The 22,907-nt window shown below is 41.7% G+C and overlaps 1 protein-coding gene across 1 annotated transcript in view; it reads right to left on the bottom strand.

Moving 5' to 3' along the window:
- The window catches only part of LOC119374539 (CD109 antigen), a 200,298-nt gene that overhangs the window by 15,706 nt on the left and 161,685 nt on the right, over positions 1-22,907 (bottom strand). Inside the window, exons 13-30 of the mRNA XM_037644681.2 lie at positions 22,611-22,673; positions 21,715-21,903; positions 21,136-21,285; positions 17,446-17,586; positions 17,116-17,164; positions 14,233-14,346; positions 14,043-14,148; positions 13,161-13,278; positions 12,959-13,072; positions 11,449-11,565; positions 10,040-10,168; positions 9,784-9,952; positions 9,063-9,251; positions 8,914-8,992; positions 7,511-7,691; positions 7,334-7,426; positions 4,520-4,706; positions 870-1,099 (exon numbers count right to left, since the gene is read on the bottom strand). Coding sequence (XP_037500609.1) covers positions 870-1,099; positions 4,520-4,706; positions 7,334-7,426; positions 7,511-7,691; positions 8,914-8,992; positions 9,063-9,251; positions 9,784-9,952; positions 10,040-10,168; positions 11,449-11,565; positions 12,959-13,072; positions 13,161-13,278; positions 14,043-14,148; positions 14,233-14,346; positions 17,116-17,164; positions 17,446-17,586; positions 21,136-21,285; positions 21,715-21,903; positions 22,611-22,673 — 2,418 coding nt within the window. The remainder of the gene's footprint in view (positions 1-869; positions 1,100-4,519; positions 4,707-7,333; positions 7,427-7,510; positions 7,692-8,913; positions 8,993-9,062; positions 9,252-9,783; positions 9,953-10,039; positions 10,169-11,448; positions 11,566-12,958; positions 13,073-13,160; positions 13,279-14,042; positions 14,149-14,232; positions 14,347-17,115; positions 17,165-17,445; positions 17,587-21,135; positions 21,286-21,714; positions 21,904-22,610; positions 22,674-22,907) is intronic.

Here is a 22,907-nt window from a genome sequence, read left to right as displayed (position 1 = left end):
TTAAACAGTAAATATAAGCATTCAAGAAATACCATCTCATAAAATTGAATTAGGTAGAGAATATTCATTTCCAGAAACCGTGAAATGTGAAGCTTGCATTGGCTCTTGGCAAAAGAGAGGCTTATTGACATTATTCACATTTTAAAGCTCTTTACAAATAACCGTCCGATACACTGAGTAGTATGTAAGTGAGAAACAAGTGTGTTCAGTTATGTCATATGCTGGGGAAAAAGAGGAACAGCTTGTCACAAAATGGATGCAGAACGTTGAGTTGGTTAAAAGAAAGTGCGATATTATAGCACCGCAGATATGTACTAGTTTTAAGGGACGGAAAAATGGCCAAATAATAAGTTACTTTGCCTAAATCAGCACAAATTCACATATGGGCTGTCTAAAAATGAGCTATTCGTAATGAATGACAATGTAGATTAAGCAGATAAAAGTTATTTGCACATGCATTCACTCAGGAACTGCGAGAAGTAACTGCACAAGAACTATTTGGAACAGACCTCACTTCCATCATTGTCTCTCCTTTGAGAAGTTTAACTGATGTTGTTTACCACTAAATAATCAAAAGAAATGAACATTCAACAAAAGAGAACAGTGAACTCTCAAGCTGAATTAGAATCAAATAGCTGACTTTGATTTGTATATTGAAATTTTGAATGTTTGCTCCCCCTACATTACAGATATTTGCAAATAATGTGTAATCTGTGAAAGAAAACCTCTTGATTCATGCTATCACTTTATTCTTTTTTAATCAATGCGCTTTGTTTTCTGTGCATTCCTTCAGCCAACTTCAGTGCTGGGATGCTCAAAAATGCTCAGTCGGTCTGTAACGTGTGAAATAGGAGTGGGAAAATTTTTACCTGAGTTGAAGCCCAACCTCCATATGAGAGACGCTGTGTATTCAACCACTCCACAATCTCCTTCTGAACAACTGCTTGCCGTGCCACATGTACCAGCAGACCATATGCTGTGGTCTCCACGTTGGATGCATCGTAAATGTAGGGAAGTCGAGGGTGCAGGTAGGGTTTATTGTTTTCAATCACCACTGAAGGTGCAGGCAGTTCAGTGCGAGACCAGTACCTCATGCCACCTGCAAACGACAGTATCTATATTTCAGAAAAGAAATCAAAGAAATAACTGCGCTACTACATGGCCACTGTTACTTTCATGCACTTCAGTGCTGGAATCAACCACAGAACACCAGCAACATAACATGCTGGTTTTACTCGTGAAGTGCAAGCACATTTATAGTGTTAATGCTGTTGCATGATCAGTATCGGATGATGCAATAGCGTAATCATTGTGTCACTGCTTGACGATAAATAATCCAAATCGGCTTTCCTAAAAATGGCAATTACAAAATGGAAACACACCCCAGACTGTCTCTCTCACTTGCACATGCACACATACAGCTGCAGAAAGAAAAGCCTTAACTACCCCCAAAAACCGCAGTAGACCCGAATGTATCTTCTGTTTTAAACTGTTTGCTTGCTTAATGTTTTTAAAATCCAAGACAGTGGTAAAATAAGTGCACATAAAAAAGCAACTCTGCACGCTCTAAGTATTGAACACATAAGGCTTCTGAACTGAGTGCTTCAGGCAAGAAATGAGTTGTGGCATGAATGCAGAAGGCTTTTTTCATTATGTGTTGAACTGGCATCACTTGTGGCCAACTGTGACTTCACAGGCCACTGTGAGTGCTCAGACGTCCAAGATAAGCATTAGAGGGGTTGTGAGAAAGCCTAGTCATATAGACACACAAGTTTTTTGGCTAGTTGGTGTGACGTTTTAATGTAGATGAGTGCCAATAATGAGAAAAGGAAACAGATGTGGACAGTATATCGGGCGTCTTGTAGAAAGCGTCTGCACACGGTGGTGGACACAAGAACACTGGTTTATTGATAGCAAAAGGAACGCTTGCGTACAGCGTTGCCAGGCGTTGCTCTATTGGTTGTACACAGTGTTGCCTTGTTGATCGCCCGTTACATCCTCCTTTCTTTGAAGGCGAATCACACAAAAAACACTGAAAATACAGAAAACATTTAACGCCGGTCGGTAACTGTCCTCTCTCCTAGGCTGTTTCACTCTGCTGGAATCCGTGAGTGTAGGCCAGGCGAGGTGGTGGTCTTTGTGGTCTGGTGGATCGTCGGTAGAAGGTAGAAATCGTCAGTGTTCGGTAAGCCTGATGTGCCGGCTGACGGTCGGTCCTGCGTAGCCTGCGGAGGTTCTGGCCCCTGCGGTATGACTGAATCGGAGGTGTCGTCGCTGTCGTCGGCGTTGTAATGGGAGAATCGACAGAACGCTTCTGGCGTTTTGCGGAGGTGTTGCCTATTTCGATGGAAAACCCGGCCATCTTCTGTCAGAACGGTGTACGACCTTGGCGCCACGAGATCTTGGACTTGTGCTTTTATTTCCCATCTACCATCATTGAGAACGCGGATGACGTCTCCCTTCTGTAATAGAGCAAGTAACCTTCTTGGGGTCTTTGCTTGCACATGTTTTCGCACGGGCCTTGGGGGTGACACTGAGAAATCTGGAAGCAGCGTTCTGAGACTTCGTCCCATCAGCAGCTCTGCTGGCGACCGGCCATCCTCAAGAGCACACACCCTGTAGTTCAGAAGGCCCAAATAGAAATCCTCTTTACTCCTCTCCGTCTTGTCCAGAATCCGCTTGACCACTTGGACGCCCTTCTCGGCGAGTCTATTGGATCTGGGAAAATGCGGACTTGAAATAGTATGCTTGAAGTCATATCGAGCCGCAAAATCTTTAAACTCTTTTGACGCGAACTGAGGGCCGCCATCACTACAAACTTCTAATGGTAACCCGTGCCTTGCAAAGATCTGACGTAGTTTCTGAATGACAGCTGTTGCTGAGGTCTCCTTTAGCTGTTCGACTTCAGGAAAATTAGAGTAGGCGTATTAGACAACCAAGAAATTCTTTCCAGCATGCTGGAAAAGATCTGCACCAACTCTGGCCCACGAGGCCCACGGGACGGCGCGCTGAAGAAGGGGCTCGTCAGGTTGCCGATAAGCAAACTTCTTGCAGACGTCACACCTGTCAATAAAATGGGCAATATCTGCTGCCATTCCTGGCCAATACATCAACTTACGGGCCCTCGATTTGCATTTCCCTAACCTGAGATGCCCTTGGTGCACTCGTCTCAGCATCTCCGTTTGCATGCTTGCAGGTACCACTACTTTGGTTCCCTTTAGCAGTATTCCGTTGACTACAGTAAGCTCTGCTGTGGAGGACTTTAGCTCACCCTCTACTGGGATTGACGACTGCAATCTCGAAATGACATCTTGCAGCGTTTCATCACTGGCCGTTGCTGCCTGCAGACGGGAGAGGGTGGCTGGACCCACACTTGAAGTAAGGACGCCAACAGCATGAACTTCAACATCTGTTGTGCCCTTGCCTGGGTGTTCCTGGGCTGGGATTCTTGACAAGGTGTCAGCAACAACTAATTTGCTGCCTGGAACATACTGTAAATCAAATTCATATTTCAGCGGCCGCCAGCAGCCACGAATGTGGGCATGGGTTCGTATCCCACTTCTGCCACCATGTATCAGGCGTCTTGTAGAAAGCGTCTGCACACGGTGGTGGACACAAGAACACTGGTTTATTGATAGCAAAAGGAACGCTTGCGTACAGCGTTGTCAGGTGTTGCTCTATTGGTTGTACACAGTGTTGCCTTGTTGATCGCCCGTTACAGACCGCAAAAGCACTCTCTCAGCCTTTTCTATCTGCATATCTGTCCTCTTCTAAATCATTGGTGCTCATCTGCTTTTAAATGTCGCAGTTCTATCCTCCTGTTTTTTTAAGTAGCCTCTCACTGTTATTATAGTGTAAAAGAGCTACAGAATTGACCAATGTCTCTCACTTAATACTGACACTTCCGAGTTTGGCTTAAGTGAGTGCTTGTTGCATACTGGACCAACTGCAATCGCATCAGTGTGTAAGAGCTGTAGCTCACAATTCATCATGCACTTGGTTTGTTCCACACGTGCATATCAGAACTTTTGCCTTTCACCTGGAGTATGAATGACATGCCAAAAAAAATTGAATTCACTCAAACTTTTCTTATGCGGCAGCACCCTTTGTTTTCAGTACTTGTGGCTGACCTTGAGAGGCTTTAGTTTCATGATCATGTTCCTTATGCTAGAACACGCAAAAAACACCATGCTGTGTTCTTATCAGGTAGGATAAAATTAACTGAGATGTACTAGTCAGAGCACCTTCCATTTGAAGGCAGAATTTTTATCATATACATATTTGTCGCATGCAAGCAAGATTGTGTAATAATATATGTGCAAGCATTTATTCAGCCTGGCAAATAAAGAAATAGCTGTCAGTCAGAGCACCATCTTACTGATCTATTGTTTGTCTTGTCTGATGACTGTCATCTGCATGAAATTTCTTTCTGGATTTCAACTAGAGGCTGTATATAGGCAGAAATAAGCTGGAAATGAGCATGAAGTTCACTTGAACAGTATCAGTAACGTCCACATACTTGTCTCCCTCATCTTTTCATCGAGGAGGTTGAAGGCCATTTCCCCATCAGCGCTGTTGACCAATGTGAGTGCATATGCTACAATGGCCAATTCGTAGGGGTCCTCCAACTTCTGGATGAGGTGCAGCATGCGCTCCAAGTACCGGGCTGCAGCGCCTCGAGCCGTGGATGCACGTGTTCCGATGTCCTGCATGGCGTAGGTCATGCAGTGCCACTGCTGTGAATTGTTTGCCATAACAATGTACACACTTACTAAATATTTTGCAAACATAAGCTACACTCAATCCTTTACGACCCCTGTAATGTAGCCTAAGTAGAAAATTAAGTTGACTTGCCCCATTAAATTATTCGTCTGCAAGCCTCATTATCATATAGGAGGCTTAGCAAGTTAAACATGCAAAAATGAAATATGAGTGGCAACGCTGCCTTAAAGGGCCCTGCAACACCTTTCCAAGTAATCATCGAATGATGACACTCTAGGAGTTTATTGCCTCAGGAATCTCTTACCGACAAATTTTTCAAATCCGTCAAGTATAAACAGTTACAGGGATTTGCCGCAAGCTAACAGCACCTTTTCTCTTCTTTGACATGAATAATGTGACAGGGAAGTCTCATTATTTATGCCATGAGCTGCGAATCGTGTTTGTCATATGTTCACGTCCTCTTATGCCAATTTTGGTAGTATGTACCAAGCTAAGGAGATGACCACGAGAGGGTCAAGATGTAGGCGGCTAGATAGATATAGATAGATAGATAGATAGATAGATAGATAGATTGATAGATGGTAAACCAAAGGCAATTTGACCGTTTTTATCTATGAAATGCTTCACATTTAATACTGATATATGTCTTTTGAACATAATTGTAAATTCCCTGCTGCATGCAGTGCTATATTTGGCTCACATGTTCACAGGAGCCTTGACCACTGACCAGCAGCGGTTTCTGACTTTGTTCAAGAATTGTTGCAGGGCCTCTTTAACCCTTTGAGAGTTGAATTTTTTCACCAAATGTGACCTGCCAGGATTCATTTTTTTTATTACTGATTTAAATTCTTCAGGCGAATCTATTTCCGAAAAAAAAAAAAAAAAACTGTCGCAATTTTTTTAGGGTGACCATAAAGTGACAAAAAAATCGTTTGTGTTGTTACATACACATGGTTTATTCAAGAGTAACAGCAAGATGAACTCTAAAAAAAGATTATAATGCTTGCACTAAGTCACGCAAAGCTTGGCACAGCAAAGCATGGGCCCGTCGCCACTCGTACTCCCAGTCGACCGACATGTCTAGCTTTGAGATGCGCGGCTTCCTACTCGGGAGTACGCACTTTCTTTGGACGCCCCATGACTCTAGGTCTACCCACATGCTCTGCTAGCGTGGCTGGATAGCCGAGTGGTTAGGACGCTTGCCTTCGAATCGAGTGTACGTGGGTTCGAATCCCGCCTTGCGAAGAATTTTTTTCGGCAAAAATTTTTCTTTCTCTTTCTTTCCATCTTTTTTTTCTCTGTCTCTATTTCTTTCTCTCTGTTCCTCTCTTTCTCATTCTTTCTGTGCTACGCTTTACTCTCTGCCCTTTTTCTTTCCCTCCTCACACTCACTTCCCTTTCCAAACCGCTTGCTACACTATACTAGACAAGTGCACGCCGCAGCGGTTAGTAGTGGGATTTGCCCAAATTCTGTGGCACATCCGTTCATGATGATGATAGTTTTGCTGCAGGGTCGACATTACGACCGGCTTTGCTGTTAGAAAGCTTATATGACTGTTAAATAGTATGCGCTGCAATAAACGTCCGTGTAGTTCACAGACGTAAAAAAATGAGTGCATGAAGTGGTGTCAACTGGAAACACGTAGGGAGAAAAGTCGCCTTTGATCCAGTCACCATCGTCTCGCCACGCATGCTTTTAAGATGTCACTCGCTCATCAACATCCCGAGTCTTAACTCATAAGTAACTGCTCATATGACGGGCTGACATCCAATAAGTCAGATTCTGATTTGGCAGTCAAGCGGTGATTCGGAAGCAACGAGACGGGAGCGGTTTTTGTGAGTCCCCAAAACAAGAAACGCAACCACAGCGGCATCGTTTTTGTAAGTAAGCGCCTGCACGGAAACAGGCGTAATCGCGCCCTGGGGAGCAATAAATGAGAGAGTAACAAAGCAGTCACCCTTTGAGACATTCTAAACCAGATAGCCATCAGTTTTGCGGGCGCAAGAAGTGGGAACCACCCAAAGGATGAAATCGAACGTAGCCACCACTCGCGACCGGATGCGCAAGCGATAGCCGGCGCACCGTTGTAGTAAAGCATAAAAAAACGGAGAGACATCGGTGCAAGAAAAAAATTCCATGTATTCCCACAATGTGGCAGCACATGTTAAGCAAGAGAAATGATGGAAAAAGGCACGCTTTTTAAACATACAAGTGATGACGTATATGTATGTCATTGACCCTGAAAGGGTTAAGGAGCCCACACCACTTGGCCATAATGTCATGCACTTTGGCAGCACCTCTACTGAGTAGTCCTTTTTTACAGTTAGCATGGGCTACATTGCATTCTAAATCAGTCAGGAATTGAACTTCGAAAAGCTCTGAAAACTTTACAATGCTATAATAACCCTAATAAAACAAGATATTTTGGAATCTGTGATGTCACAGTGATAACCTGGCATGAAAATATTGGCACAATATTTTTAAATTGATACATGTTTTATCACGAAATTCACTAAAATAGTACGCTAAAAGAGTTTATTAGTTGGCCGACTTAATGTTTCTTATTTCCCTCTAGCAGATGATCAAAAGTGTGATAGATGAGCAACTTACGCCTCTGATATCCCTAACTTCGGCCAGTGTGATGAGCACGTGGGCGGTTAGAGACACGTTGCGAAACCGTACCGTGTCTTCTGGCCTCTCAGACTGAAAGTAAAAAGTTAGTGAGCAAAAAAGCACGATTCCATTACAAAAATACCATGAAGCTAAAATAAGAAACCATAATCATACCAGGAGAGACATTTTGCGATCGTACGCATAGAATGATGTCTCATGGAAGGAACCCTCTGGCGACTGCCTGTCCAGCAGCCAGGCAATGGCCTTTTGAATGACAGAGGGGTCGATGTACAAGAACTGTTCCCATTCTTGAAATGTTGCCTTGTGGAATACTCGTGCACAAAACGCTGTCAGCCTGTGAGAGAAAGCGGAGATTGCAGCACCAATATGGACAGCTGCATTTCTGTGAACGACATTTTAGCCTCAACAATGACAATGTGGTCGTGAAGTATAATGAGCAAACAAAATTTAGGAGTACTTCAGTTTAGGCAAATTTGTGCCACATTGGCAAGCATAGGTCGGCAAACTCACTCATGAGTCAACTCGCTCAGACTCAGATCGAACTGTGAGTCTGGGTGAGTAGTATTTTGGTGAGTTTGAGTCCGAGTGAGTCCGGTTGAGGAAAATATTGGTGAGGCCGAGTCTGAGTGAGCCCTAAGCGCAAAGCATATTTCTTGAGTGAGTCTGAGTGACCTCCCCCTTTTATTGCCGACCTATGGGCGTATCTAGTCATCTTCAGCATTACTATGAGCCCTATATCGGCTTACGTTTAGACTCAAGCCTATCGCACATATCTCAACACACTAGCGTTCATGCGCCACCTCATTATTCATTGATCAGAGGCACGAGTTGGGGGGTGGGGGGGGGGGGGCATGACCTCCCCCGCCAACTCTTTCACGGGAAATTCTTCAGAAAAATATTTCGTGTGAGTCATGTACTTCATAAAATGCCCTTCCTGCATTGAAACCACTGATAACTGCTAATCTGCGCTGCTTTGGAAACGAAGCACAATAAATTTTATGGCTTACTCGCAAAAGTTGGCGTTATGTAAACAGACTTGAATGAAAGTTCACGCTCCACTCTTTTGACGGTACAAGATCAAAAGACGTATCGTAGAGCACCGATTATGTAAGATATTGGCATTAAAGAGCATTTACGCCATGATCGATACCGCTAATTTTACACTAATGGATTCATGAGTCGACTCACTCAGGCTCACGTCAAGCTGTGAGCCTGAGTGAGTCCGGCTGAGTAATGTGTTGGTGAGTCTTGAGTCCAAGCGAGTCCAGCTGAGAAAAAATTTTGGCGAGTCTGAGTCCGAGTGATTCCTCAGACCAAAATATATTTTGTGAGTGAGTCTGAGTGAGCTCCAATTTTTTTGCCGACCTATGTTTGCAAGGCACAAAAATGTAAACACTGAAGAATACATGTGCACACAGGGCCAGTGCTGAACCTTGCAGTACTCAGTACTGGTCCTTTATGTGCATGTTTGTCTAAGTGTTTGTATTTTCGTCCTGCTCAACTTTGCAAACTTGAAGTATTGACTAGTTAAGTGATAATAAGAAAAGAATACATACCAAACACTTGGTTGACTGTGCCACCGAAACACCTGGAAGCTTCCGTCATCATTCTGATAGGTTAGCTGCCTCTGGTATCCTGCATTAGAAGTTTTTCCCAATTTTTCTTAGTATTGTAGAAGTTATCAACTTGTCATACGATGACCTACCAAGATTCAGATACTTGAATGCCTGCCTCTCCAGGTGCATATCACGTTGGTTTGTTAATCGAAGATACAGCAACGTATACAGATTTGCAGCAAAGCTGAACATGTTCTGTTCACCACAGTAGAAAGGCTTTGACAATAAGCTGCTGGCATTGACAGGCATTGTGGGGAATGCTGGGCCAACAACATCACCTGAAATGTAGTAGTATATTGTAAGTGCACAGGGTACATTTCATATAGTACAATTAAAAGACTGACAATGTAATGCTGCTGCTATTTATAAATATGCAGTCAGTATGTACTGAGTTGGTTTCAGTTAGTATTATCCGGTGTTTACAGAATTAGAGCAAACCCAACTTTGGGGAGTTGGCTTAGTTTTACAAGTGAGACTATACATGGTTGTGCAGGCGTAAGTCACATGGCACCATTTCCGGAAACATCTAGGAGCCTAGAGAGGTATGACATTTTGCAGTGTTCCATGTTGAGCGATCGTTTAGTGCTGCCTTAAAGCATACCTAAGAGGTAAAAGTTGCTGATTCAATTTCATTGCTGAAGTTTAAGTTTTTAACATATTTTTATGAGCCTTTTATGGACTGCTTGCTTACGTTATTGGACAACTTTCCATTTCTTTTAAAACATAGCACACAAATAACTAAACTGTTTATTATTCAATCACAGATAAAGTTGCCCTATGGGGTTTTCAATGACAATGTATTGCACTTACCGACTACAGACAAGGTGGCTCTGTTACTGCCGAACACATACAAACGATCCTGTCGAAAAGGCAAGATGGGTGTTTCAGTGATGTTTGTGTCCAGGTACTTGATTAAGTACGCGCCTTGAGTTAAATCCAGGATTAAAGAAGTGTGCCGATGTTGAGGAATTCCATCATGCTGAAAGAAAGAGAAGCCCAAACTCAAGATCCCTTCCAGATAATGCACACATTCAATTGTGCCAAGGTAGAGAGATGAAGAGCTGACCTCCACAAGAAGACAACGTGTCACCATGTCCTTTGCAATCTGAGTCTTGGCAAGAATCGTGACTTCAATTGTCCCAGTGCGCACCGGTACTATAGGCATATATACAACTGCAGATTTTCCAGGCTTGATCTGAAAGAAGATTAACTTTTAATTCTTTCTAGGAATATATAGTACTACCACAGTCATATATGCAGGAGCTTGCACGTCTGTCTGTTAGCATGCATTCATAAAGTCACAAAATTATGAGGAAAGCTTTAGTTTAGATGGGGACAAACATAAAGAGAGAAATTCAAAACAAACAATTTGGAAATATATCTTTGTAGCACGGCTCCATTGAAATATTTTGTTGCTTAACATGCTTCTTCACAGAGCTTCCACTAAATATGTAACAAAATCACAGCCAAGCATTTCATTAGTTAATTAGGTTATGGGCCTGAGACGAGTTGCGCTGACAACATGAGGTGTGCAGCATTATATAGAAGCTTCATCTATACTTGCAAATTTTTTTGCCACAAAAGACATTTAAGTGAAACAATGAAATTCTCTGTACTTCATTGAGATTGCATAGCGTTTCATTTTTCATTCATTATTCATGCATTAACAGGAAATTTCACAGGTTGGAAGTGACATTAATGCCTTAAAGGCAAATTGACCTTGATTGTTGAAATAGCGGTCCAGAAACTTCGTAGTGCTACTTTTGTGCCAAGGAAGTGCTTATTTTGAAATAAAATCACGTTTTAGTGGTCTGCATCGCGTTAGCGCACTTCAAATCACCGGCCAGAAAGCGGTCTTTCTCACCACTGTTGCCATGCCCAACATTGCCCATCTTTACTGCGCGGCGGCGTGCACTGGCGGCATGCACCATTCGGGCATCTGGCAAATCACATGCATGCGGCATTTTGTCGAACTTTCTGTCAGAGCGACTTTTACGAGCGCGCAAAACACACGCGGCAGTAAGCGATACCAAAACTACCACTGAGACGCGACTGCATGAGCGAAGAAGGGCGCCGGGCGAAGCGCAGTTTGGCGAAAATGGAACCTTTGAACCATGCGCGCCGTTCCCCCATGGCAATGCTAAAGAGGTTCTTTTTTCCATGAATCAAACAGAAACGAACAAGCAGCATTTGATTACGTCTCTTAATGCACGGAAGGTTCTTTTTTTATTGCAGCTAGTTTGATTACGAGTGATTAATTGTAGTCGGACTCTCTCACGTCATCGGGATCATTTCCAAAATGCCCCGCTCGTGGCGCTCATCGTGTGATACATTTAGCTTAATTTCTCGGTAAGTAGGGCACTGCTGTTGATAATACTGCCGTTTTAGATGTCATACATTGAGCTTTCACTCTGACATAAATTATTTGCCTTTAGTGTCCCTTTAAAAGATCCAAGTGCATAGAATATCACTCACGAAAATCAAGTGCTGGTGCTCTCCTGAGGAGGTTTCTGGTGCATAGGAGTTCACTCGCCCCAAGGGTCCAACAACAACAAACCTGTAGTCTGGGGAGCTAGCCAGTGTGATAAGTACCTGGAAAGGGGAAAAAAAAAAAGATTAACAAAGGGAACTCCATTAAAGCATAACAGGCTGTCAACCAAGTTGATATTTATAAGTTCTCCGAGTTTTCCAGGTTTTCCCTGAGTGGTTTTGCAAAAGTCCCGGAGTGACACACAGAACCTTGTTTTATGCCGAGACGGGCTGACACCAGGTTGCCTGATGCTGTCACTCTCTAGTAAGCATGTTAAAAAATAAAAATGATCTAGTCCCATTTGAATGGTTAGGAGTACTATTTATTTCACTCGAAAAGAAAACGGAAGGGAGGGGTTATTAAAATACAAAGCAAATAAAATATCTTCATAACAAACAACAATGCCCATTGAAAATCCAGCAGTATATTTTCAAATACGAATAATAAGAAGGAGGTGCATACACAAAGAAATATTTTCGAATACGAGCTATTTCTGTCAATTGATAGCAAAGCAACCGCAATGGTATGAGGCCGGAACATTGCCACAAGTGAAATTCTCCCTCAGCAGTTGAAAAGTGAACCTCAACCGTCCTGACATACAATGCCTCAGTGTTGTGTTTCACTACATTAAAGAGTTCATTTTGGTTTTGATGAGGGACACCTGCATCAATGTCAGCCAACACTGTGTTTTTCGACGTCAAGCTCCTTTAAAGAAACAGCGGCATGCTTCCTTTCACGTTCCTTCCTCAATGCTCCAGTCCTTTCTGTGCTCGTCCTATCCAGCTCCTCCTCCTACCAAACGTTCACCCCCATGGACCATTTGAAGCGTCCTCTTTGTCAGTTGTACACTGGCAACTCCTCCAGCTGATGAAATGTATGAAAGATTCGTTCGGCGACCAGATTGGTCCTTGTGATTGATTTTTGACAAGAGAGTCCCTGTTAATACAAAAATCCCCACTTGGCAGACACATTTCTACACGAAATACAGAATCATCTTGATAAAAGTGAGTATAGTACCTCGTTTGAACCACAGGTGCCTGCCTAAAGGACATCCAGCTGATCTGTGCACCTGTCAAAATTTTTTTAATGCTGCTTGTGTTGAGGCTAAGGAACATACATGCTTGTCGGAACGTACACGCTATTCAAAATCCCCGAGAATTCCTGGTTGGTGACAGCCTGCATAAGTTCACCGTTATAGCATTAATATAGCCTCTCCTTGTTATGGAGACCACTGTGATATACAGAGGGTCAATTTCTACTAACAGAGAATGAGGCATCTCCGATTTGTCACCCAACTGTTGCTACACCCAATGCAAGCTGTACTTGAGCATTTTGTATTTTTGATTCACATTACAGCAGAGGTGCGTCATATATAGTAAAAAGGCATTTAATTTCATCGAAATTACAGTTCAATGATTATCAACTGAAGTCGCACATTAACACAAAAGAACTTGCCTCCGTTTCGTAGAGTCTGTAGTTGAAGACTGTAACACGTATACCTAGCTGCTCTCCAAGGCGAATCTTTGTTGGCATTTCCACATTCATGTAAAATGGCTTGGCACTAGAAAACTAAGAAAAAAAGAGATAGACAATGGATGCATGTTTTTTTTTGCCTACTGAGACCTAAAACATATAGATACTTTTGTATATAACTCACTTCAATGCTGTTGGACAAAATGCCAAAGCCACTAGACTCGTCCATTCCAAATGCACTGATCATCCAGTCTGTTGGCACATCTGGCACAGGTATGTTGAAGATGTAATAACCCAAAGGCCTAGAGGTGAGAAAAACAAGAACTCATCAGATTCACAGGGCCATAGTTTAGTTGTTGTTTGTACTAGCAATGCTATTGTGTAATATCAGAAAATACCTTACTAGTATATTAATTCTTAATACAAGTGACAGTTTACTTTTGCAAGATACTATACAATCCTGTAATTACATAAACCAAATGTTTTGCAAAAGGAGCACATTACACCCATTTACAGCTGTTAATTATCAGTTTTTTTAGCCTAAGGCATTTTAAAAATTTGCTATATCGAAATTATGCTCTACACGTTCCTAAAATAGAAACATTTACAAAAAATAAGGGCCACCAAAACAATTTTTTATTGCATACACAACACTGCATAGAAGTTGACAGCACATCCTTTTAACAGCGGGGGAAACTTTCGAATTACGGGTGGAAATATAAGTGTTCGCAAGACATCTGCAAGAACAAAACATGCACACTCGCTCACTACTTAGCCAAAGTCTAGAATTATGCAAAATACAGATAGGGGACACCATACGTCGGCAAACTCACTCATGAGTCGACTCACTTCAGATTCACTCAGACTCAGATCGAGACAAGAGTGAGTCCAAGTGAGCCCTAAGGGCAAGATACGTTTCGTGAGCGAGTCTGTCCACATTTTTTGCCGGCCTATGGGGGATGCCTTGAGTTCCTTGTGGCTAATGTTGTGCAAACAAGTTGCTCAGTTAAGCTCTTCAAGTTCAAGAATTTGACCAAAAGAGAGAGAGTGAGCAAAGCATACAAACCCAATATTGATGTCCTTCCAAAGCCACGCATTTGAATAGAGACGTTGGTATCTGTTTGTTCGATACATTTCAAACTTAGTAATGCTGAACCGCTGTTCATCGTCACCTGCAGAAGAGGGGAAGAAAATTTTTTTTGTAACTGGTACAAATTTCCTGAGAACACAACAGTGTGAATATGAATAATGCTTACATCTTGCTTCATCAGAGCCATCTTCACAATCAAAGTAGCCATCACACTGTCGGTCAAGGCGGTAGCAAGCGCCATCATAACACGTGGCGTAACCTGCTGTTGAATTGCAGTCATCTGATTTTTGTGGCGGGCCAATAGGTGAATGGAAAGAAAGAACACCAAGTGAAGGTAAGGAAGTGAAGAAATAACTTTCCCCATTTCCAAGCATTAAATACATTTTCAATGACAAGTCATATGAAGAGTAAGCACAGGTGTCTGCAGCGAAATTCAGATGTGATAAACTGGAAAGAAAAAAACCCATTTTAGAGGCAAAAAAGTAAAGCTTACAAAACAACAAACGAGGACTATGCAGTTAGGTGTGCTTGAATCTCAACAGCTGCACAAGAACTTGCATACCAACGGTTACAGTAAATTAGAGTAATTAAAACAAGCACACAAAAGAAACCAAAACTTAGCCACATCGTTCAGAAAAAGTAGGACTGCTAAGCAGCTGTGACAGCATACGTCAAAACTAGCAAACAGTAGTAGAAGATGTTTAATGACAAGAAGGAGGAGAGGTCGGCCTGGAAAGTGGGTTTCTAGCCTGCTACTCCTCATGAGGGTAAGGGGAAAACCAGCAAACACTATATTTTACTTTTGCTGCTGACGTTAGCACTACTGCAGAGTGCCTTCTTAAACAAGACTAATTTTTAACAGTGGAGCTGTTTAGTCTGGAAGAAATCAGTCAGGTCTAATGGTGAAATTGCCGCGCCGAGCTATGGCAAGGCCGGCACACACTCTCTTCGTCCTCTTCTTCATCTTAGGATTGACTATAAACAAAGACAGTTTGCCTTTAGCGATGTACATTCGAGAAATGAGGATAGTTATAGTAGTACATTTTTATGTATCGCCTAGCAATTCGGTGGATAAGGCCTGTGGCCAGCACACCCATTGAGGTTGACACCATGAATGTGCAATGTAAGCGTTTCTTCAATGCGTGTGCCGTCTGAAGAAAACAAAAAGAGAAGCACAGAAGAGATAAAAGGAAGAGAAAGAAACGGAGAGGAAGAGAGAAATAGAGAGATATAAAGAAAGGGAAGAAAAAAAAAACAAAGAGCAAGAAAAAGAGAGAAATAGAAAGAAAAAATAGAGACAAGAAAGAGATAGAAAAAAAAAACGAGAGAGAGAGAGAGAAATAGTACGAAAGAGAGGAAGAAAGAAAAATAAAGCGAAACAAGGAAGGCTGTCCAGCTCTGCTGTTCCTTCAGGCTTGGCACCACTAGTGCGAAGCTGCCTCAAATTTTTTTTTTGCCATGGTGGCACAGACTATCTTAAACTAGAAAACAAGAAACACTGTTGTGTCTTCTAATAGCATGCGGTGTTTCCTTATGGACCCCACCCACTGGAAGAGGTGCATGCAATCTTGCTGATGTTTTTCAAGCTGAGATGAAATTAAGCATAGTGGCAAGTCAGTGTTTACCAAGTGCACGTGGTGACCGCATATGGTTATCGGCCTCATGCCACAATAATCCAGCACTAAATCCAAATCAAGCTTAACAGCTTCTGCATCTCTCCTATATGTCCTCATGGAAACTACCTATTATTGGTGTTAATCATGTCGGATGACACATACTGGGATGGTACTTTGTAGCGATGCCTTTTCTGATGCTCATGCCTTTACATGCTTTTCACACTTCGACAGTGGTCAGAGCGCCAGGCTGCCCACATTATCAGTGAAATCAGCCGGCAGTGAGTGGTCGATAATTAGGCTAGCGTAATGTACCACTACAAAATACTGGGCCAGTTAAGAAAGAAGGAGAATGAATAGAGTTCAAATGTTAAAAAAAAGAAAAAAGATATATTTTGCATCTATCTTGCAAATAAAGCGCCTCTCATTAGTTTTTTTTGTTGTTTCAAGACGCACAGGATCAATTAGGCAAATAAAAACATCGGCATTTTTGTATTATCTGGCCAAAAAACATTGAAAAGGGTTAAAAAATAATTGACCTGTATGTAATTTTTTGTAAAGACTTTTAATAAATGTCAGTCATATAAAGCATGTGCTTCACATATTGTCACATTATTCTTTAAATTTTTCATATAGTACTTAGCACAGACACAAAAAAATCCTCAACCTCGACACCTTCACACCAGTGGTGCTGGTTATTTTTCGGCAAAGGTGGAAACCCCTGTAACATACTAGCCCACCTTGTCCAATCAATGCACCGTTACCCAAATGCCTTAGGGCAGCTAGGCCCTGCTTCAGACACATATTTCTTTATTTTTGAGCAGATCTTTATGAAACTTTCGCAGCTTATGTATTCTTATGTCCTGATTTCAAATAGGCAATTATTTTTCCTGTAAAACTTGCTGTTTTTTAAATATCAAATATTTCATGTATATTGTTAGGAGCAAGATTTATTTATAAATTGTAAGAGTTGTGGCATGTTGAACATTTGCAAGTAAGCAATGTCAAGCTGCGTCAAACTGGGATCAAGCTGGGAATGTTCAACATACTATAACTTTTGTTCAAATTGGCCTAGGACATCCATTCTTGTTTTACTGCACACAGTATTCATTCCAGGTTATTGTGATATGCTGATTTGCTTTATAACTTTCACAGGTTAGAAATAAGTCTTGCTCCTAACAGTACAAAAACTATTTAATAGTTTCAAAATTACATATTGTATTGGAACAATAATTGCATGTTTGAAATCAGCACATTAAAGTACATAAGCTGTGAATTTCATAACAATATGCTCAAAAACAAAAAACATGTTTCTGAAGCAGGGTCTCCCCTTAATGCATCAGAATCCATGTGGTGAGCACTTCAGTGCACAATGAATGACCGCAAGAATGCAGACAAAACAAACAAGGGAGCCAGGATAATTAAAAAGTCCTTACCTCTCATGCGGGTGATATTAGAATCACTGAAGACAAGCAGCCCTGCAAACTGAGCAAACAAACAAACAGAAAAACAAACTGTTAGAAAGTATGATAAGCCAGTCATCGACAAGATATGAGCCACACATACAGCATGTTTAGAAATTAAAAGGCGGGTCCTCCACTTGCTCTGTGCAACTCTGTGGAGCACATTAACCCCTGCCTTGCAATATTTGTGATGTTGGTCAGAAAACTCCCTTGCCAAAATAGAAATCTGCGAAGCTCCCTCAATACACAGCACTTTTGATCACACTGTCCCCAATTATGTAAGAACTGAAGATTCTAGCTCACCTCAAATGTCCTGTTTGAGTCGAGCCCATAAGTGGACGACGGGAAGCACACGTAGCTGTAGCTATTACCGTCTCTTGAAAACCATTCCTGAGTTAATGTGCCATTTATCACATTGTCAAAGGAGTTCATTTTCCTCAGCACCTGAAAGAGTATAGTGAAATAAGTACGCCTTCCTGATACCCCAACCAGTAGCCATAACAGTAAGTGAAGTACCCCAATAAAACTTTGCTTCAACCCGCAGTGGCCATGTGCTGAAGAAGTGGCCAAAAAGGTGAACTTGCTTAAGCAAGTATGTGTCAGTTTCTTTGCATTTGCTAGAGCCCTTTCCAGGAACCTTTTCAACTATTCTTAACCTCACTTGAGAAGTGTCTGCATATGAGGGCATCACTTCCTTAGTTAATACTTGAAGGAGTTAATATGCAGTGGCATGAAGTACCAAGAAATGGCAACATTTTTTCTGTGGGCATGTTACAGAAAGAACCCACGCGAGTTCAGTGAACCTGAAGGCAATTGCAGCTCCAGGAGGTAATACTACAGAATTCTGCATCTGAACAATTACCTAATACCCTCGGACGTGAGCTCTAAATAAGAAGGTAAATAATGGGGACCCGGGACAAAATGGTCCCCATTCTCTCCGAAGGAGTTACTGTGCTCATACATTAGTACATGCTTCTCCTTATAAAAATGTACAAATACAGCAAGTTGCAAGCAAAATACTAACATGTGCTTTTAATTTTTGCCACATCCTCCCCCATTTTCCTCACTTTTGCCCCCTCCAAACGACTGCCACAGGGCTAGAGGCTAGATTAAGTTGACACTTGGAAGCCACAAAAGTTGGTGGTACAGTTTGGCATTTCTGTGTTTAAAAAAATCCTTAAACTACTAAAACTGCTAAAAATTAATTATTGTGGACTGCCATAGTTTCATATGAGGCAGTGCTTTGAAGGCTTCTCTGACTGCTTAGATCCATTATAAAAAGCAGTGCATGATGTTTGAAGACTATATCATGCTTTGTGTCAGATTACTTAATGTAAAATTAAGTCCCACTAAAGTCACAAAATATGACATTCATCACGTGAAAGGTGTCGAAGGTCTGAACCTATCTACGAACAAGAAGTAGAGCAATATGTTTCTGCAACCAGCAGCAACAGTGCATCATTTGCACTCACAACGAAAACATCTTGTGCCATATACTGGAAGGTGAAAGGTAGGGGTGTGCGAATATTCGAAATTTCGAATATTTTTCGAATAGTGCTTGCTATTCGATTCGATTCGCACTGGAATTTTACTATTTGAACTGTTCGAACTTCCCAAAAACAAATACAGTCAACGTACGATTGGAAGTGGTTCCTTGATTTTTAATATGCTTCACCTCATCACAACCCGGTATTGCGGCAAACCTGCCTTTCAAGCTCCGCTACGGTCGCAAATGTATTAACTCAAAAAAATGCTGGTTCCAACATGGAGATGAAAGATGTGGCGGAGGTGGAGGCTCAGTTAATGCTGTTTTGGACTTGAAATTTGGACAGGAAGTCCGAAAAATCGGAAGCCGAAGCTTTTTAGCATCCAAAATTTCAGATGTTCTTATATATAGACGTCTACGAGGCAGATTTGGAACTCCGGACTTGACGGGAGCACACCCTTGTCCGCCACATCAATTGGGCTTCCACAGAAGTTGAAAGAGGAGAGAAGAGGAGAGGCTGAGGAAATGGCATCTTTGCCTATCACGTGTAACGTGTTGTCGGCAACACTTTGGTTGCACGAAATTATGTACATAAATACAATTCGGCCTCTACATAGCCTCATTCTTGATAAGACAACTATGAAACACCACCCCGCCAGCGCATCATCAAGCTAGCAAAAAAAAAAAAACACTTTCATGTTGCTGTCTCGTAAGAATATGCTTAGGAATAATCCTGTCTAACTTTTTTTCTGCAATTTCGCTTCGAACTATTCGAAAAATATTCTAGAAATATTCGAGAAATATTCGAAAAATATTCGATTCGATTCGCACTCACAGTTCAATATTCGAATTCACTTCGCACCCGAAATTTTGCTATTCGCACAGCTCTACTGAAAGGTGAATGAAAATATGCAAGTTGACATAAACCTGCATGTACAGCTGTAGTTGCAATGCTAAATGAAGTAGTTCATTATTTAGAAAATGTGGCAGATAAAGAGAAATTCCACGGCAAAAATTGCAGAGTGAGATTTCTATGACTGCACTACTTGCACAGCTTCTGAAGCATTGCGTGCTATGTATGAAACAGAGTATGTATAATATTACTAGGAAAATCCATGCTTCTTATAAACAACAGATCCACCTAATACAGGAAAAACACACACATCCGGTAAGCCTACAGTGCATTTCAAAGGTCACCAAGTGCATAATAGTACTTCTGTGTTCACAAGGTCACATGAATTAGTTACGAATAGCTTGGGCAAAAAGTTTAGAAGCGAGGCAAGAGATGACTTACTTAAAAAATATATATCAAAATTGCAGGAAAGGAGGTTGCACAAGAAATGACACTTTGTCTGATAAAAGTAATCAAACTGGCATTGGAAACAATGCAAAACAATGCCTAGCTGTTTCTGGACATATTCAGTTGGGGTCATAAAGTGGAGACGAGAGAACAAAGGAGAGAAAATAAATTGGGGTCTCCAAATGAACAAGTAAATAGAGTTTTTGAAAAAGTCTACAAATTTTGAGCTGCTGTTAACTAGTTTTCATAAGCGACTCATTTCCCAAGTTCTCATCCTGATGTATAAATGCAACCTGGTGGCCTTACTTTAACAAAGATGATGCTATATGAATTTTTATTGCGATAGCAATTATATGGACAGTCTCGGCTGAATTTTGCCGTCGCCGTCGCCGCCGTTATGCACCGTATATGTATAGGTATGTATATATAGGTAAAAGCCCCAAAGAAAAATAATTCAGAAAAATGCTTCCGAAGCACGGAATCGAACCAGGGACCTCTTGCTCTGCAGCGAGTGGCGCTACCCACTACGCCACGAAACGCAGATCCTCCACGTAGCTAACGGCGAGTGTTATATACACACCCTTTACCGCTGGACGGACTCGGAGACGGCAGGCGATAGGCGTTTCTTCATTACCAGCGAGATGGTGCTACGAGCGCGACGGGCGCATTTAAAAGTCGTCGGCTCGCTCGCTTCTTATATTTGCGGAGGGAGAACCTTGCCCTTCCGCTGTCTGCTCATGCGGTTTTCTCGTGGTGAGGGGAAGAGGGATGTTTCACGCTTTCACCGTGATGCCCGCGCTCACGTTATGGAGCGTACGAAAGTCACTCGAGCTCAAGGGACGCCGCTAAACGAACAAACAGAAGATGAGCGCGAACTATCAAGTGTCACAGCTCGACACTTGAAGCACGCTAGTTTCCTTCGCTGCTTCGGCCGCTTTTGCAACAGGAGCGCTGTTCAAACTGAGAGTATCCATTGGCGAGCCTCAATTCGTATAGCATTAGTTTCTTGCTATCGCATTCATTGCTTCGCCCTTGCGGCGAAACTGTGACTTTTTATTTACAGACATTCAAAGAACGAGGAAGCATATTCTTGCTTCTTCAAGCTCCATACAGTGGCATTGACTTGAGGATGCCACATGTGCAGATATCAAATGATGCGTACAATCTCTATAATGAGCAAATGATAGTGTGCGTGCAATAATGTTACCTCAGAATAACTGATCTCGGTGCCTGCTTGCATGTTGTACAGAGTCCGGTCAACAGCAGACAGTGCCACGTATGTTCCTGGGTCTCCGTAAATGGCTACTTCAATGGTGTGTCCCGTTTTGTCCTTTCGGTTGTTGAGGGTCATGTTGAACTGCAATGCAATATAATGTGAACATTGTAATTCAATTCAAAATACTTTGCTTTGCCCCTATGCTATGTGCAGACTGTATACTGTAGACTCTCGTAAACAGAAATATCTTAAATCGAACAACTCCCTCTTATACGATTGTTTTCAGGCTTGTATTCTGCATCCCTGTTCATCTCTCAGTAAACGAAACTCCTGTTAAACGTAACATATTTTCCTCATTCCTTCAGGTTCGATTTAACGACAGTCTACTGCACTTCCAAAAAAAGTTCAGTTATGAGCAAAAAATTGCCATATATAGTATACAATTATTATTTTTACCATACCGTGAAATCCTGAGCAAGCCCCCCCCCCCCTCCCCCCTGTGTGGCTGAAGCACACAGGTCAGAACAGGCTGATACAAACAGAAGCAGAGAGTTTGAGTTGCAAGATTACCCTGTCTCTAGATATGCCATCAACAGGAAAAGTCAGGCTTTCAGCGACAACTTCACTGCCTCTTGCCAAGTCATAGATGACTACAGTGGCTGTGGGTGCCATCTCAGGGGACAGGGTTACTGCAAAGGCCTTGATGCTTGAAGTCATTTTTTCTTGACCAGATAGCAAGATGATGCCCTTTGAGATGATCTGTAATGTACCACCACCATTCACACATAATTTGTCGCATAATGTAATGTGGATAGGATTATAGTACCGAAAGCAAGGCAGAAGGAGGTTATATATCAGACACAGAACAAGCCACGGTCTACACTTGCATGCATTAGAAGAAACTTTGAAGATGGATACATGGCATTCACAAGGTTGGACAGAAAAAAAATATGAACAGCTCTAAGTTAGCTATTTTATTACATGTGCAGTGGCTGGTCTCCCCCAATGTTACCATGAGGTCTTCATTGCTTTATGTAGGGAGAAGTTTTTCATGCAACATGTGGACACTTCAAAGGTACAACTTCATACGGAACATATGCCTTGTGAAGTGGCAACGCCAGTTTGCCACTGGCTGTCCTTTGAGGTTTATGTTGGTCAGGGGACACAATTTGCTATGTACATGCATATGGTCATCTCGGACAGAAAATTTGCTCTTTTGTTAGGTTATCTACCAATGCATCAAGCAACAAGTCATAAGGTTTTGGAGGCTATCCAGATATACATGTAATGCTGATAAATGAAGCCATAATGACTATTTCTGTAATTCTAAAAACCTTTCATATCAACGACATACATGTCAATCAGTTATGGAACTATTTTGTTGGTTTACAAAACGCATCATTTTTAGATATTTTTGCCACATTGTAACCATATGTTATTTGGAGATAACAGTAGCAGTAACTTACCAGGTACGAAAACCATTCGACGTAGTAGTTGGACCGTACATGAAAAATAATGTATTCTCCAACCTGAGAGGAACAATAGATTTTTTTCAAGCATTGAAGAGAATATTTTATTTTCATGAAAGACAGTTAAAATATTGCCAAGACTTTGGAACTAGAATGATATGATATCTAAAATTACAGGGCAAATTAGAAGCATAGAAAGGATGAGAGAAACATAAAATACTTGCTTATATTATTTTCCATAATTAGTATGTACCTGTCCGGTCCCTGTTTTTTTTTTTATGCTTCTGGTTTTTC

The sequence above is a fragment of the Rhipicephalus sanguineus genome, chromosome 1, assembly GCF_013339695.2.
Source record: "Rhipicephalus sanguineus isolate Rsan-2018 chromosome 1, BIME_Rsan_1.4, whole genome shotgun sequence".
NCBI classification, from domain to species: Eukaryota; Metazoa; Arthropoda; class Arachnida; order Ixodida; family Ixodidae; genus Rhipicephalus; species Rhipicephalus sanguineus.
The sequence above is the reverse complement of the archived record's forward strand: the minus strand, read 5'-3'. Positions and strand labels throughout refer to the sequence as shown.